Raw genomic sequence first — 17,182 nt, forward strand, 5'->3', positions numbered from 1 at the left:
GCGAACATCCCGGAAGTGCGTTTCAGTGACCACGTGACTGGGAGCCTATATAAGAGCGCAGGCTCTATGGGGCTCTAGTTGTGGTAATAGAAGCGTCCTCTGAGACTGTAGCGAATATAAATATTAGATCAGGGTGAAAACGCATTAACCCCGCATGTTGTACGTGACAGGAAACTATCGCGACATTGTTACTGGACCCATCTATATTTGTGAAACTATAAATAAAAAGTTAGGTGGAATAGCGCCACCTGTCGGCGTGCTGGGGAACGCCACCAGCCGCTTCTCCCAGCGCCGAGTGTCCGCTGTGTTCACTACTCATCCAATACCTGTACCCTACATGTATAATCCCGCTTTTTGTTGGGTTACCCGATCGTGTCCTCTGTCCTATAACCCGGCGAGCGCGGATCATGATGGGATATGTAGTTTTCTTCCGCACTGATCGCATGCGCAGTGAGTGCTGGGTCCACGACGAGCAGACCGCGCATGCGCCAGGGGATCGGGTAACGCGGCGGTGACGTCACAATGGAGTTGCAGTAATACAATTGTGACACTGATTGTCCCATTAATGAGCCTCAATTGCTGTGACCGAAGATAAGTGAGTACAGTGCAATGTGACTGAGAGACCCCTCCCCAGGGAGGTCTGCCATTATTCTGTAATCAGCAGAAGACTGATGAGATGATAGTAATGCAATATTGCACATATCATCATTAATCTAGCAGAAGCACAGTGCTACTTCATGGGGAAAAGGATGAAATGTGAAATATTGCATTACTATCATCTTATCAATACATACTCAGTGTCAGTATAGGGATGTTGTGTGCTGGTGGTTTTCCTTGTATCACTATAAGGGACTCCACATATATTTTAGAATTTTAACATCAGACAGGGAGAGTCAATTCTGAGCGAAGAGCGAGCAAAAATGAGCGTAATGGAGTCCTATTTCTAGGCACGATGAACATTGCGCGTACAAGAATTGAATTGCTTCAGAGAGTATTATAGACGACCGAGACACTTCGCTCACAATTGAATCGCACGCTCAGGGCTAGATTTACTAAATCGGGTTAGGAAAAGTGGAGATGTTGCCTATAGCAACCGATTAGATTCTAGCTGTCATTTATTTAGTAAATTCTACAAAATGACAGCTAGAATCTGATTAGTTGCTAAAGGCAACATCTCCACTTTTTCAAACCCTCAATGTCGCTATTATCAGTGGAGTGTGAATTGTGTACAATACATGGGAGGATGACCTTCTCACTAGAGTTGAGTGGGTCATGAAACTGAAATTTTTAGGAGGTGTTCTAAAAACTAGTACACACTAGAGACATTGGTGATAATATAACAGACCCTCCAACAAGACACCTACATAATGCTCTGTACCTGAATTTCCTAGTTATCGTCCTATTGCAGCAGTCTGGTTCACAAATTAATTGATTTTTAAGAAATACTCTTATCGTCAATCAATTCAACTCTGGGAACTGCAATTGTAAAATAGGAGGGAAGTTTGGGACCTGGTGTAATTGGTTGTGTTGGAAATTCTGTAATGGTACAACCAATGTCCTACTGTTGTGCGTCCCGAGTCTCAATTTTTTTTTTTATATTCGCCTGAAACCTCCTCTTTTATCATTGTGCATGTTGTCTGTAGCACTAGTGCCCATCACATATGTTAGGTCCAGAGAGACCCATGTACATTAACCCTGCAGTACCCAATACATATATTATACCCAGAAGTTTTAATTACAATTAATAAATGATTCTCTTCAGAGCCCGATGCACATTCTATAAATTATTCTTAACAGACCCTGACATGTACTTTAGTCCCAACAGTGCTCAGCAGTGCCGAGCCTATATGTAACCTTCAACCAGTGCTCATTATATAAATTATAATGCCCATAATTTAAATTATGCCTAAGAAGTCTACCTGTCATTTCACCTACTTGCAACTGCAAGTAGGTGAAATGACAGCTCAGATGTAACAAATACTGCTCCCTTTTATCCATGTCCTCTCTGTTTTATGACATGTAAGTAGGGCTGGATAGATGAGCTATGAAGGAGATGGATCCAACAACATTAACTCTCCGGCCTCTGCAGCCTGAGGCTAGCCACCAGATGGTCAGACAATGTTCTCTGTGCCTTGGCTGACATGTCCATCATCCTGATTTCTGCCTTGTGCATTCCTGTAGCTTAGTAAAGCTGGGAGAGTATTTTATTAATTTCTGTTATACACATCCTATCGATCTATAATGTGAAATAGTGGTTTGATTTCCTCTTGAACGGTCATGGGGCTTTCTTGGACCATATCTGGCTTGTGGGTTGTCAGAGCATCGCTGTCGTAAACTCTGTTTTTCTTAGACTTTTGGAGTCTTTTGCTCCACAGTGTCCGAATGTTACAATTTACGGTATTCAATACATATATGGATGTCGCATAAATATTCTATTTCTATGTTGACCAATCTCTATTCTAGTTTGGGATAAGTCAGAAGAACACTTACGTTACATGTTGCAGACTAGAAGTCAAACGCACCGAGAAATAAGATGGCCAGTATACCTGGTCTCACTTCCTCATTGAGAGTGGCTAAGGGCAGGAGTCACATGACTGAGAGGATATTAAATCTCACCCTGGAGATCCTATACCTGCTGACTGGAGAGGTGAGGGATTCTGGGAATGTCACACTGACATTTTTCTTATTTCTTATTCAGGGAGAAAATGATCAAAGGATTAAAGGATAAACAACCAAAAGTCAATTTTCTGTGGCGTAAATTCAGTTAGTAATACAAAATATTACTTATCCTTGGTCTCCCGATGTCTGTAATGGTTCAGTGACGTTCTTCTAGCTTCTTCTGCCGCTTGTCCATTTCAATTGAGCAGCCGTGATGTCAATGCCCCATCTACATGAACCTCTCATTCATGCAAATGAAAAGTTTGTTTCAAGAAAGGGCTGCCTCAGTAGGCACGGGAGAGCATGACTGGACTCTTACAGACATTTGGGGAACGGCTGGATCAGGAGTAATGCCGGAAACCAGGTAAGTAATATTCAGTATTATTGTTTAAGTTACAGAATTCTATTCAGAACTGAATTTTCAGTAACCTTTTTGGGGGTGTATTCAATTGTCGGCGGAAACGCCGAAAATCGTTATTACAGTAATAGTGCGCGGAAACCCCGTTACTACGGTAATTTTCTCGCTGGATTTCAGCTCGCAGGTCCCTGAGCCGCGAGCTGAAATCCAGCTAACTACTACCGTAATAACGGTAGTAGTTTTTACGTGGCGGAACTTCCGGACAATTGAAAATGTCCCTTTGAATGTCAGTGAATGTTTTAAAGGGAGTACAAGTTTTGTGTCTTGTTTGTTATGTTTTAATGATATGTAGAATTCTAAGCTAAAGTCCATGTGAATAATGTGCAGACAAGCCATGCCAATAGGAGCGTAGACTTCTTTGTAATGTCATTTTTGAGCTCTCTGAGTCAGTGCTTTACCAGCTAGAGTTTTAGAACATAGTGCAAACTTGTGCTTATGCAGGACTCCTAGAGCCATGTAATGGACTTCTGGGTAAATGACATTACCCAGAAGTCTGTCTTCCTTCTTGAGGGGCTTATTTAGATGGGTCTGGAATGAACTGTTTACTATAATTTTGCAACAATTTTTATGTGTGCAGCAGGATTGCCTTTACATGGCGATATTTACTGCTACATCTCTCAAATATATAGGACCATATAGTTGTGAAGAAGGAACCTGGTGGGCGTGTCAAAGAGCCTCCACCTCCCTCACTGATACATGAGAGAAACAATGACCAGAGGATTCTAGAACTCACCAACAAGATCATTCAGCTGCTGACTGGAGAGGTGACTGCTGGGAATGGGACATTATACAGTAACACCAGGGGATGTGTCTGGATGATGACTGTATCATTGTGTGTGTCAGGTTCCTATAAGGTGTCAGGATGTCACTGTCTATTTCTCCATGGAGGAGTGGGAGTATTTAGAGGGACACAAGGATCTGTACACTGACGTCACGATGAAGGATCATCGGCCCATTACATCTCCGGGTAAGAGAATGTATTCAGTATTTTAGAGTTAGCATTGTTTTATGTTAGTTATAAATGAGAGCTGATTATGAGTGATCATGAAGACACTCCATAGAATATAGTCCATGCTGATAACTGTGCAGACCAATTATATACACATCCTTTTATAAATCCTATATAAACAACAGGGGCAATAAACATGACATCACTGGGCCCCATAGCAACATTTAGGTAAGGCTCACGATGTTGGACCACCTTCCAGGGGCCCCCGCTCTGCTCTTACTGAAGGTGCCGTAGTACGCACAGTGAAGCCTCAAACGGAAGAGAATTAACAATAACACAGATGATCAGAATGGGGATTCTGGAAGGTGGACCGGTAACCCCACCTCTGGACCCTGCAGTGGCGGCAGTTCCACCGCTGATAAACAATGTTTTCATTCACTGTGTGTGTTTCTCACAGATGGTTCCAGTGATACACTAGAGAGAAGCCCCACTCCTCTCTTATTACCAAATGATGATAAGGAACGTTCAGAGGTAATGTGTCAAAAAGAAAGTTTCATATACTCTTGTTTCTTTTTTTTTTTATTTAACCTATAAAAACTTTTCCTGGCTACATTTTCCTACTTTTTGTTTTTGTTTTCAGAGTGACAGTAAATAGAAAACAGAGGTAAATGTATAGTATATATGGTTCGTATTGGCTACAGGTAGCAATTCTTAGATATTTTTTTGTGGTGCAGTCCTGAAATGATTATCCATCATTTTGTGACAATCAAGCTAATGAGATATTTTCCAATGCTAATCATAATTAACAAGCTTCCCAGATAAAATAAATCACCTTAAGATTATTGCTCACTAAACCTACACACTGCATCAAAACAAAAGTTCAATTGTACACTATATTAAACCCACAACTATGTCCCCTACACACTGAGCTAGCACACCCTATGCTCTACACACTACATTAAACCTTTAGTAAACATTGACTTAAGCCAATAAGAGAATACAGAGAAGGGACAAACTCCTTCATAAACTTAAGTGACAAACTTAGCAGGCAACTACATGATTTTAAGGGCAAATCATTACCTTTGCAATCTACGTACTGTTCTAAATTTAAACTTTGAGTGACATGTGATTGCAGTAGATAGCGATAACCTTTTGCTGTTTGATATGTAATAGAAAGGTTTTCTGTTATTGATTCGCAATATGTGTTCTCTTTAGTATCCACTATGAGTCTGATTCATTAAGGATCTTAACTTAAGAAACTTCTTATTTCAGTCTCCTGGACAAAACCATGTTACAATGTAAGGGGTGCAAATTAGTATGCTGTTTTGAACATAAGTTAAATACTGACTGTTTTTTTCATGTAGCACACAAATACTTGATAGCTTATTTCTACACTGAAATTTAAAGTTGATATTTTTGTGCTACATGAAAAAACAGTCAGTATTTAACTTATGTGCAAAACAGAATACTAATTTGCACCCCTTGTATTGTAACATGGTTTTGTCCAGGAGACTGAAATAAGAAGTTTCTTAAGTTAAGATCCTTAATGAATCAGGCCCTATGTTCTTAACCATGTTCATTACATAGAGATGTATATCTAGGATGCCGGCGAGTCTTTTTATGTTGTCATTGTGAATGTCGACAAACACACTGTCGACATTTTCCTGCTGTCATCAGAACGGAAGTGTCTGCATTTAGCCTGCCGACATCTCCAGTGTCTACATTTAGTACCCAACCCGTCGCTGATATATATTTATTTTCTAATAAATAAACTATAGAATACAGGGTAAAATATTAGGCATAATCATTTATATGGAGCATATTCTGCCTATGGCAGGACCAACTATAATTAGAACCCTGATGAGGTTGTTAACAAAACATTGATGCAGCACAGAACCTGCACTGCGTTCCGAGGCTGACCAGCACAATTAACGTTTTATTATCTTGTGGGTTATTTAGGATGAAGAATTTAACATTGTGGTGGTTGATATTGACCCACAGACTGAGGATGAACAGATGGACATAAAGATTAAAGAGGAGGAAATTCCTACAGATATCAGCACAGGTGAGTAATAATCACTAATACAGAAAGGAGTTGTATGTTCTCGTTGTTCAGTCACTACAATTTCTTGTTCTAGACTCTCTTCTGTCACTACTAACTAATAAGGAAAACATATCTGTCCAGTGGGTCAAGAGCCATCGGTATCTATTAGTCTATAACTCATTGTCACAATGCTTCTTCTCCTACTGACTATTTACCACTGCCAGCAGGCAAAGACTACACCCCGACTTAAATGGGAATGCCTCCAGCACCAGCAAGCTTATCCTGCATCTTTACTCCCTACCTGATATTTTTAACGTGGGTATACATTGGGACGCTTAGGGAAATATCTGGCTTAAGGCTCCGCCCAGTCCACAAGCAGAAGCTTCCGTTTGTACGATAAACTTTTTCTGGAATCATGCAGCAGCCAATATAACCGGAGGAAGGCTGGCTCATACTGCGAAGACCACATTCATGGTCCTGACAAACTCTTCCATAATGAGGTTGTCCAGCGTTTTGCCATTGGTGTCTTTAAAGGCATGCACCTGCTTCTGAGCTGAAGTCAGTTCAAGATAGCCCCCACTTTGCTTGACAAAACTTTCCCCTTTCAGCTCTGCACATCTGCAATTCCAATCTGACACATGTCCTGGTTTGTTGTCCACCCTGTGTCTTGGATGATGGCCAGTACCCTACAAAATGTTCCAGGTGTTCCTCACCAAGGTTAATGAAGATGGCAATGTCATCTACGCAAGCCTGAGTGAATTCTTGACATCCTGCCAGGATGTGGCCACCATCCCCTGGAAGATAGCTATAGCTACCAGAAGGACATTACTATAAACTAGTAAATCCTGAGTGGGGTGATGACAGCAGACCACTCTTGTGCCGGTCTTGAAGTTTGTCAATACAGGGCATGTGATATGCATCTGTCACTGTTGCATCATTCTATACAGAACTGTGTGGTAGGGTCTGTCTTCAGGACGAGGATCGTGCTAGATGCCCAGAGGCTATGGGACAGGACATTTACACCCATTTCTTACATTTCCTCAAGCTCATTCTTTATCATTTGGAGTACCTCAGGAGTCACATGATATGTCTGTGCCGAATGGACTTGGTCTCCCCCGTGGGCTACCAGTTAGGTACTTAAAGACAACTAGTGAAATAGGTCCTCTGTCATTTTAAAACACCTCCCAGTTGACCTGTTGGTGCTTCTGTCAACTGAACCACTATAGTTACTCTATAGAGCGATTTCCCCATGTTGCCTGGTGACGGTGTACGTTCCATCCCATGCTGCCTGCTCTATATTTTTTCATGTGGGTACTAGCACTAGCGCTTTTTGCTCGATGTGTAATTCTTGTGCTGGAAGCATGGAAGTCTTAGTTCCACTTCTACCTATCCCATGCAGCCTGGAGGTGGGAATGGGTTTTCGCCATCAATCTTTTTAAGTGCTCTCATAGCAGTTCGATATAGTAATGGGTACTTTGTGGGATTATACAGCTAAAGGGTCCTTTGTTCTTCTGCCCTTACAGTAATATGAAAGGGGGGAAACCAGTGGACTCCTGCAGGTTCCTCTCTGTATGCAAAGAAAAACTGCTACAGGGATAACTCCCAATCCCCACCCTTCAAGTGGCCATAGGTGTGCCACAAGTGCTTGAGGGTACCATTGAACCTTTCACATTCTCTTGGTTTGCCAAGGGTTAATGAGGTGAATGATATAACCATGAGTTTCTACCACAGTGTCTGCAATAGTTCCCCTTAAGCCCTGATTGGTGACTACCTCTTGGGGAAAACCAACTCTGCTGAATTAATGCATGATGGGCTACATACGCTGCATCAATGGATGACCATGCTGCTGCCTCTGGATATGGGGTGGCAAAGCCTACAATGGTAATTATAAATATTTTCCTGGTGCTGCTAAGATGGGAAAGCAGGCCTACTATATATAGTATTGTAATATGGCCACTTGCTGGAAGGGTTTTCTGATGATCAACATGGGTTACAGAAGCACTTTACAGGGGACCTCTGATTCTCTGGTATACATCACATGCCGCCTTGAATCTTCTTACATTCTTAGTTGCTAAACAGAGGTCTGTCCATGTGCTGTTCTAAATTTTTCCAGGTCCGACTTCCCTAAGTCTATCCCTTGGTCAACAGAATCAAGCTGTGTACTACACACTGCTGAGAGCTTAATGGTGGTATTTCTGCTGTTGGGTTATTGGCCATAGGCAGTGTGTTGGGGGTTAGTTCTGGCTCTGCCATGTCCTAAATTGTTTCCCAGTAACACATTCGTAGGCAGACCGTCCAGTACCCTGACTTCCACAAAGCCTTTGTGGTGGCCCTAGTCCAGCATGACTAACCATAGGGATGTCCTTCAGTTGTCCCCTAGAAATGGAGAAGTCAGGGCACACCAATGTGATCGATGATCCTGAGTCACATGTTTCCTCCCGTACAGGGTGCAGGTAGCCCCACATCCCCATTTCCACTATATCTTCCACTGGACACAGCATATTTTCTTGGTAGTATTTCTTTTCCAAGAGTGTGTCAGTCCTCGTGGCACTATGCCACTGTGTTTGGGGTTGGTTAAGCCTCCACTACTTTTCAGAGAGTTGAGCTGGATATGGCCGTTTTGCTTACATCATAAACACTGTAACTTCCCTGGAACAGGGGTTAGGTGGGGCCCATGAGTTAGTGACATTCTAGACAGACTTGATCGATTGGAACCTGCCAGTGGTTGTTTGGAGCTCCGGCATATCTTCTGGACATCACACTCTCAGCACCAGTGATCGCCCTCAGTCCAGGTTGGTTAGTCTCGTACTTACCTGCTAATCAGGCCACTCATTCTCAGGTAGCAGGTTTTCTGTCTGCTGCCCGTTCCTGACCTTGAAACTCTTTGCAGTAATTGTTTTAAGTTTATCAATTTCTTTATCCATCACTTGTTTACGTGCCATCCACACGCCATATCCTACACTCTTTATAGTGACCCTGGACGTGGTGCGGTATGACAGTGGAGTGACCGCGAAGCAGGACAACATGGCGCTTTTCATTTTGTTGTAGATCCTGCAGGTGGAAGGTCTTAGAGCACTTTATGTTTCCACTGACCCCACAATCAAGCATAGGTCCCAAGTATAAGTTCCATTCTTCTTTGGTAATTCCGTGTACCCCACATATAGACTCGAGTCTCCGTTTCCATAGTCGCCTTATTAAAACTGAATATATCATGGTATACTAGATGAAAAACGCTTCTTTCTGTTGACCCACAATGGGGCTTCCCACAATGGGTCTGGCTGGAGTAGTCTTACAGGAATTTTCAGGACTGCCTACATCGCGCATGCCATCTCTCTTTCTAGCAGGAGGGCAGCTCTTGGCTGGAGGTGGCACTCCACAGGGAACCTCTCTCCAAGATGGGTTGGCTGGGTCTGGGTATTTCAACCTCCTCTTCCAATTCTTCACTGCCTAAATTCTTAGACTGTTCTCATTGCTAGTCTAGAAACTTGATGAGTGTATTTTGTGTGTCTGCCAACTAATATTCTCTTTCGCTTAGTTGGCAGAGCTGTTGCAGAGAACTTTTCTTGGCACTACAATACATTCTTTCCATGTCTGCCTGGCGGTTTGGTTTGGCTTCTCTAGACTCCTATAAGGAAACCAGACTGCATCACAACCCACTGTATTATTTGGTAGCAGATCAAATATGTATGATACCTGGTAACAAAGGCTCATAAATAGTGTGATAGTGAAGATTTGATCCCCTCAGCGGATTAGCTCCTTCCTGAATAAAAAAAACTAACCAATAGGCTGGCCTCTCCTGTGAGTTGACAGCCCTGGGCCATCAGTTTGGGGGGATGGGGGGGTGGCAATTTGTGCTCCTAGGACAATAGGCATAGAAGGAGGGTTAGAAGGTACTTTGGTAGGTTATTTGGGCTTCCCAAAATGGGTTAATGTAGTTTCTGCCACTAGGGAATGTTAAGGGGGAGAGGAGGGCTCCATCCCTCTAAGTTGTATAGATATACGAAGGATTCCAGGGCGCAGAGTTTGATGAGCGGGAATGGGATAAGGTGTTTGTAAATGGACGAAATATTGGTAAAGCAATGTTTAGTTTTTGTAGCAAGGGTCGGTAGGTGGTGTAGTAATCAAGACGTGTACAAATTGCGGTGTATTACATCAGTGCACTGAGTACATAATAACCATGAATGCAAAAGAGTAAATGGAAATCCAGTTATCAATGATATACATAAATAAAAATGCTGCTTGTTATGAGACAATTTCACAATGATTACAATATAAACCTGAAGCTTCTTAAATAAACGTAACGGTTAATAATCAAGTTCTGCACACCCCGTCCCGCTACCGCCGATGAGAGGAGACGCCATACTCTCAGAGCCTGGTACCTGACAACGCTACCACTTACCTATGTCTCCATTCTTTGGCCCCCCCATCAGGTTGCTATTGCGGGCATCACTCAAAGGGCATCACTGATATTTTTGGGTTTATACCTCCAAGACTGCACGATTCCATTTATTAAGAATCCTGGACAATTATATAGAACTTAGCCTTTGTTGGAGAATACTCAGGAAACCTGCATTCAGCTTACGGAACCCATCTGACTGCATTGATTATTAGCCGTTCCTTTAATTTAAGAAGCTTTAAACTTTGACATGATGCCCGTTACCCGTCTCTCATCACATGATGTAGAACCACAGTCAGAGCTTTTTATCCACTTTAAGATTTAGGGTTTTCCCCCTTTCGTTAAGAGAACATATTTCACAGTTTGTGTCACCTTGTTTCAAGTGGGCATCATTTTTCATGCCCACACTAGCATTTTTTTTAATTTTTTTTTTTTTTTTTTAAGATCAAAGAAAACTTTAATTTATTGGCTCCTTACAATAAATTTGTCTTTAACAGCTCATTCCAATATTCTATCAGCTCAGTGCTGGTTTGGTAAAATGACCGAGCTTGAATAACCAGAGAATAACTTAATAGCACATTATTAATAATATGATTGCCCACTGACTAATTTTTAATAGCCAGGTCAACTGTTTTCCTGGCTCAGTACAGTGACTAAATGATGGTTTCAGCCAGCAGTAGCAGATTTGAATATGACTCTCGTCTTAAAGACTTGGGGCCTGATTCATTAAGGATCTTATATTGAGAAGTTTCTTATTTCAGTCTCCTGGACAAAACCATGTTACAATGCAAGGGGTGAAAATGAGTTTTCTGTTTTGCACATAAGTTAAATACTGACTGTTTTTTCATGTAGTACACAAATACTTGATAGCTTATTTGTAGACTGAAATGTAAAGTTGATATTTGTGTGCTACATGAAAAAACAATCACTATTTAACTTATGTGCAAAACAGAAAACTCATTTTCACCCCTTGCATTGTAACATGGTTTTGTCCAGGAGACTTAAATAAGAAACTTTTTAATTTAAGATCCTTAATGAATCAGGCCATTGTTGTGTATATACCTCATCATTCAGAGAATAAAGTATTATTTTACAATCTTACATATTTGTCCAAAGTCTCCAGCCGAGCTGACGCAGTTCAGTGGGAGAGCAGATGTTGTGACAAGCTGACAGGATTGTAGTGCTCATCTTTGTAAATTAGAATAATTATTTGAAGTAAATAATAAAATTGTACAGTAGAATATTTATTTGAGAGTAATGAAAAAAAATTATTTTGCACAGTGTGTAGTGAGGAAACTGCTATCGAGTTCCTTCAGAAACACAATATAATACCACGAGGGCGAAAGTGTGATAACAGCCATGATATGAGACCATCATTTAGTGACGAACAGCCCCGTTGGCGATGTCACAAACGAGCATGCAGATCAAAAAAGGGAATTCGACAGGATACTTGGCTTGAGGGATCCAAAATCCCATTGAAAACAGTGGTACATTTTATTTATTGCTGGTCCCGTGAATTGACATCTATCAAATTCTGTAAGCAGAAGTTAAATATGTCGCAGCCGTCGGTTGTCGATTGGAACAACTATATGCGAGAGGTCTGTGTGTGGCGCATGGAAAAAATGGACACCACAATTGGCGGAGAGGGATTGTTTGTTGAAATAGACGAGAGTCTCTTTATCCATCGTAAAAATAATGCGGGAAGACATTTGCCCCAACAGTGGGTCTTTGGTGGACTGTGTAGGGAGACAAAAGAATGTTTTATATTAAAAGTTCCGAACCATTCCACCGAGACACTTTTGCCAATAATAAGACAGAAGGTGAGACCTGGCTCGATAATCATTTCAGAACATTGGCGAGCATACATCGATATCGAGGCAAACGATTATAAACATCAAACTATGAACCACAGATATCATTTTGTGGATCCTGAGACTTTTGCCAATACCCAGCAAGTCAAACAGATGTGGGGTTCTGCAAAATGGGGCAATAAAAAGCGAAGAGGAACCAACAGTAACTTTCTTGATTCCTACTTGGCCGAGTTCATGTGGAGAATGAGGATCAACGACCACGATCCTTTTTACGCAATCCTCAAAGACATAGCATTGTTTTATTCTTCAGTCCGCGAACAAAGGAACTCTCAAATTCAAGGAATTGGAAGCGGCAACCATTAAAATGCACGGTATTCACCGAACAGTTATACTGGTAAAATGTATTAATGTTCACTGTAAAGTTGATGTGATTTGCAGTGTTGTTAAGCTCATATTGTGATTAACTATAATGTGATTTTTAAAGTTAATCATGTTTCCTGTAAAATGTTATTAAGAAGTTAATGTGAATCACTATAATTTTATAAGTTGATGTGATACACAAAATAAAAGTTGTTTGTGATTCACTATACTGTGATATTTAAAGTTAATGTGATGCGATGTATAAAAGTTCTTGTGTGCAATTGTTATACAATGTAATTGCATTGAGCTGTAGTCCGAAATTATGGCAGCGGGAGATTTGAATACAGGTGTTCACTCAGCGATTAGTTTATGTGATGCGCGTGTACGGGGCTTTGGGGCGTAATTGGGGGTTTTATAGTATTTTATATAGTTTAATATAATAGCAGGAGATTTAAAATCCTCTTGTGCTGAGATGATAGTGTCAGCTGCAGGCTAATAGGATATTGGAATGCGCTATTCAAGCCGTTTGGGCGGTAGCATCTATATAATCAACAAGTACCCAAATATACGTAATTTATAAATGGTTTAACACGGTCATAGGGAAAAGTTTGTATTTTATTTGTTACATCCCCCTTATAGTGTACCACCACCACACACGGTTGCAGCATGTGTGTAAACAAATTCTTAAGGGTATATTTACTAAACTGCAGGTTTGAAAAAGTGGAGATGTTGCCTATGGCAACCAATCAGATTCTAGCTGGCATTTTGTAGAATGTACTAAATAAATGAGAACTAGAATCTGGTTGGTTGCTATAGGCAACATCTCCACTTTTTCAAACCTGCAGTTTAGTAAATATACCCCTTAAATGGGTGGGACTGGGATAAGGCAAAGCAATATTGGGGGACTAGTGTAATTTGACAGCTTTTAGGACAATCATCATTCTGTGTGACATTGACCCATTTATGTGAGATTGCATGATATGGTATAGATATGATTGGGAAATTGTTTGGCAACAGAAATAACTTTTTAAAACTTGTTAACATAGACATTTTTTAACTACGTTTGAAAAACTTTATTTTTAACGAATTAAGAAGACTGTAGTGAGAGGAGGTTCTCTGCATTCTAACACTGTCAGATCTACTGTTAATTGGATCTAATAGCAGCTTTGGTGTAAGGTTACTCTAGATCTTAATAGTATAAAGGGCAGGAAGATCCAATCAGGACTTCCAATATACTGCGGTTGGAGCCGCCACCACACATTGTACTGGTAATTAAAGCATCAGCCCCACATATAAGTTTTATTTTTTTTAAAATAGCAAATTAAAAACCTTTCAAGCATGCATCTGATATTTTTTTATAGCTATCCTCCTACAAATCATTATCTTCTTTTCAAAAGCTCTCTAGTTACCAAACAAAAAATAACTATCACAAGCTGTGAGTCTGCTACAGAGACAAAGGCTCACAGCTCTCAGTATGTCATGTGATGGCAGGTGGAAGAAAAGGAGGATGTTACAGTACATAGGAGCTCAGAGGGTGTTCCAAAACCTCTCTGATCAGTAAATCATGTGACTGCTGTTGTCCAGAATCATAAATAATAGACTGAAGAAAAGAAAACAAAAGGAACATTGAAAATACCAACATTCTTCTTATAGCCTGCCATAGTGATTTATGTAAAAAAAAAAAACATTTGATTTTTTTCAGGGGATTGATTCTTTAAATGGGCATCAACTGAACCAAGGGTTCTTGCTCATTCAGGAGACCTTTGGAGATAGATTTACTAAACTGTGGGTTTAAAAAAGTGGAGATGTTGCCTATATCAACCAATCAGATTCTAGCTTTCATTTTGTAGAATGTACTAAATAAACGATAACTAGAATCCGGTTGCTATAGGCAACATCTCCACTTTTTCAAACCAAATTTAGTAAATATACCCCTTGGTCTTTCACAGACGGCCAAGGTCCAAAACCGCCACTAGTACCAGCTAAAATAAATTTACATCAGACTAGTGATCTAGAGCTTTTAGTCTGACATATATTAACCAGGATCAGTTGTGCGCCAGTTAATCTTCACATAGTAATATAAATATAGCTCTTCTCTAGAGCAGGATGGATCCAAAATATCATCCCTTCAAAACTTGAGTAGTGCCATAAGCTATTGTCATTTTGAATCATGACCACAAGTCTAAACAATTGTTAAAGCAGTTATTTCTTTGCATGCTTCTTCCAGTTTACATGTTGCTTTATATACAATTTCATATACTCGTTAAACATTTTGTTTTTCTACAGGTATTGACTACAACAGGAATTCTTCTGTTCAGCAGGGTTTTTCTCAAGACAACAATGAAATGCTCCAGAATGTACAAAGTGCTGCCATTACATCAGAAATGGAAGATTTCTATGCTGATATGCCAACTGATCATCCAGTATCTGGAAACAGATCCCATGATTTTCTAAACCCTGCAGATAAGCAAAAAGGCAAATTTCCTTGCCCTGAATGTGGGAAACGTTTTAATTCGAACTCGTACCTTGTTATACATCAGATGATTCACACAGGAGAGAAGCCATTTACATGTCCTGATTGCCAGAAGTGCTTCAGACAGAAATCGGAACTTACTGTCCACAAGAGAATTCACACAGGGGAGAAGCCATTTTCATGTCCCAATTGTGGCAAATGTTTCAGGCAGAAGTCCTATCTCATTGTACATCAGAGAATTCACACAGGTGAAAAACCATATACATGTCCTGACTGTGGGAAATGTTTTATAAGTAGTACCTACCTTGCTTCTCACCAGAGGAATCACAGAGGAGAGAAATCGTTTGTGTGTCCCGAGTGTGGCAAAAGTTTTCGCCATAGAGCGGGGTTGGTTTCACATCAGATCACTCACACGGGGGAAAAGTCATTTGAATGTCCTCAGTGTGACAAGACTTTTAGGCAGAGATCGGGACTGGTTGCACATCAGAAAACCCACACGGGAGAGAAGCCATTTGTCTGTTCTGAATGTGAGAAATCCTTCTACAGTCACGCCAAGATGAGAGAACATTATAAGATTCACACCGGAGCTAAGCCATATGAATGTGCGGACTGTGGGAAGTGTTTCAGCCAGAGATCACAACTCGTCTCCCACCAGAAAATTCACAGTGAAGATAAGCCCTATGCATGCTCTGAGTGTGATAAATGTTTTAAGAGGTCCACCCATCTCGTTAAACACCAACGAGTTCATAGAAAAGAATTATTGCAGTAATAATACAGTTGTGGTATCTTTGATGCTGAGATCTTAGCACAAAAAAGGACATTACCTATAAAGTACATATGTCTCATAGTTCTCTTTTTGCAGAATAAAACAAGGTACACACTTGCAATATGGCCACAAAACAGAAAACATACTGCAAATCTATAGACGAATCTCTGAAAATTTAGATAGTTGGGATAAAGGCAGATTGCTGTGTAGGCTTGTCAGATGTCACAGATTTGGGAGTATTCATAAAGCTTTCCATCCACCATAATTCAAAAATATAACTCATTCAACTCAGCCCTGCAACATAATTCAGCTTTTGTTCCATGCTCCCCACTCTTCTTCCAAAAGTGCTATTGAGTTCACAGATCATGTGCAAGCCCTGTTGTTGATTAGCTACAAGATACTCAACTGTGCCCCAATATCTATCTACCTAGCCCTTAAACCTTTATGTGAGACCTGCGCAGACCCATGACCCACTTTCCCCATGCAAACGTGCACACATCACGGTGCCTAACACATGTTCCCTGACTGCCAGAGAACTTCCACCTTCTGTACTTCCTTCTTCCCCTCTGCCGTAGTAGCAGATGGAAAATGACAGTGTTATACTATACATTCTTGTTACTGTGCTCGGAGCCATGCTCCTGTATTCATTGAAAGCCCCATCAGCAGAGTTTTTGTGCCGGTCAGGTACCGCATGGCATGTTGTAATGGTGTGCCTATCCGTTGTAATTGCCAGGACTGAAGATACAAGGCAGACAACAATGCCAGTGGGTGCACGGGCTAGTATTCTATATGTGATTATGAATAATATATGGGATACCAGTGATTATATGTTATCTTTTTTAGGTATGATACTACGTTACCTGCCAACATGCAACATATCAACCCTAAAAATAATTGTGTGACTCACAAGTTATTATCAAATTGCAGGCTTCTAACTTTTGGCCCTGCTTAATAGCTTTAGCTGAAATTTGTTCAAGCCTTGATACTGCTTTCTTCCATTAACAAGTGGTGTTTCTCCTACCGAGGATGCTGGTTTGTTCATATTGGACAACCTTCTTAAGTTTCCCTCTATCTAGTTTATAGGGTCCTCCGTCTTCCTGAGAGCCACATTGCATTTGTTTTTCTAACATAGTGAATCTTCTAACATTTTATTTTTTTAAGTGCATTATATGGGGGAAAAACTAACAGAAAGCAAAGCAAAAAAATGGCATTAATTCTTTCCATAGCTACTTTTATCCTATTAACCTAGGAATTTACCCCAAGCCTTAACTGCAAAGTTTACCTGAGCTGCTTGGCGCTGCTATTTG

The 17,182-nt window shown here is 40.7% G+C and overlaps 1 protein-coding gene across 5 annotated transcripts; it reads left to right on the plus strand.

Annotated features, from left to right (window-relative positions):
- Nucleotides 1-84: 84 nt before the first annotated feature.
- LOC142159896 (oocyte zinc finger protein XlCOF8.4-like) lies at nt 85-15,943 on the plus strand. 5 transcript variants are annotated; one of them, XM_075214755.1, is made up of 8 exons: nt 94-595; nt 2,464-2,647; nt 3,706-3,840; nt 3,920-4,043; nt 4,483-4,556; nt 5,985-6,090; nt 11,747-12,647; nt 14,923-15,016. In XM_075214755.1, exons 2-7 carry the CDS (start codon nt 2,534-2,536, stop codon nt 12,637-12,639), a joined length of 1,446 nt encoding a protein of 481 aa, XP_075070856.1. In that variant the 5' UTR covers nt 94-595; nt 2,464-2,533; the 3' UTR covers nt 12,640-12,647; nt 14,923-15,016. The 5 variants fall into 5 exon arrangements, with proteins under 5 accessions (XP_075070854.1, XP_075070853.1, XP_075070857.1 ...); XM_075214754.1 differs by having other exon boundaries at nt 95-595; nt 11,747-12,670; nt 14,923-15,047; XM_075214753.1 differs by lacking the exon at nt 11,747-12,647 and having other exon boundaries at nt 85-595; nt 2,505-2,647; nt 14,923-15,943.
- The last annotated feature ends 1,239 nt before the right edge of the window (nt 15,944-17,182 follow it).

The sequence above is a fragment of the Mixophyes fleayi genome, chromosome 6 (genome assembly GCF_038048845.1).
Source record: "Mixophyes fleayi isolate aMixFle1 chromosome 6, aMixFle1.hap1, whole genome shotgun sequence".
Taxonomy (NCBI): Eukaryota; Metazoa; Chordata; class Amphibia; order Anura; family Limnodynastidae; genus Mixophyes; species Mixophyes fleayi.

Bases quoted from the DNA above. Each gene is read 5' to 3' on its own strand.
- LOC142159896 (XM_075214753.1), top strand. From the start codon at position 2,534: ATGGCCAGTATACCTGGTCTCACTTCCTCATTGAGAGTGGCTAAGGGC. The intron at 2,648-3,705 runs GTGAGGGATTCT...TCAAATATATAG, and splicing joins TATACCTGCTGACTGGAGAG to GACCATATAGTTGTGAAGAA. The intron at 3,841-3,919 runs GTGACTGCTGGG...TGTGTGTGTCAG, and splicing joins TTCAGCTGCTGACTGGAGAG to GTTCCTATAAGGTGTCAGGA.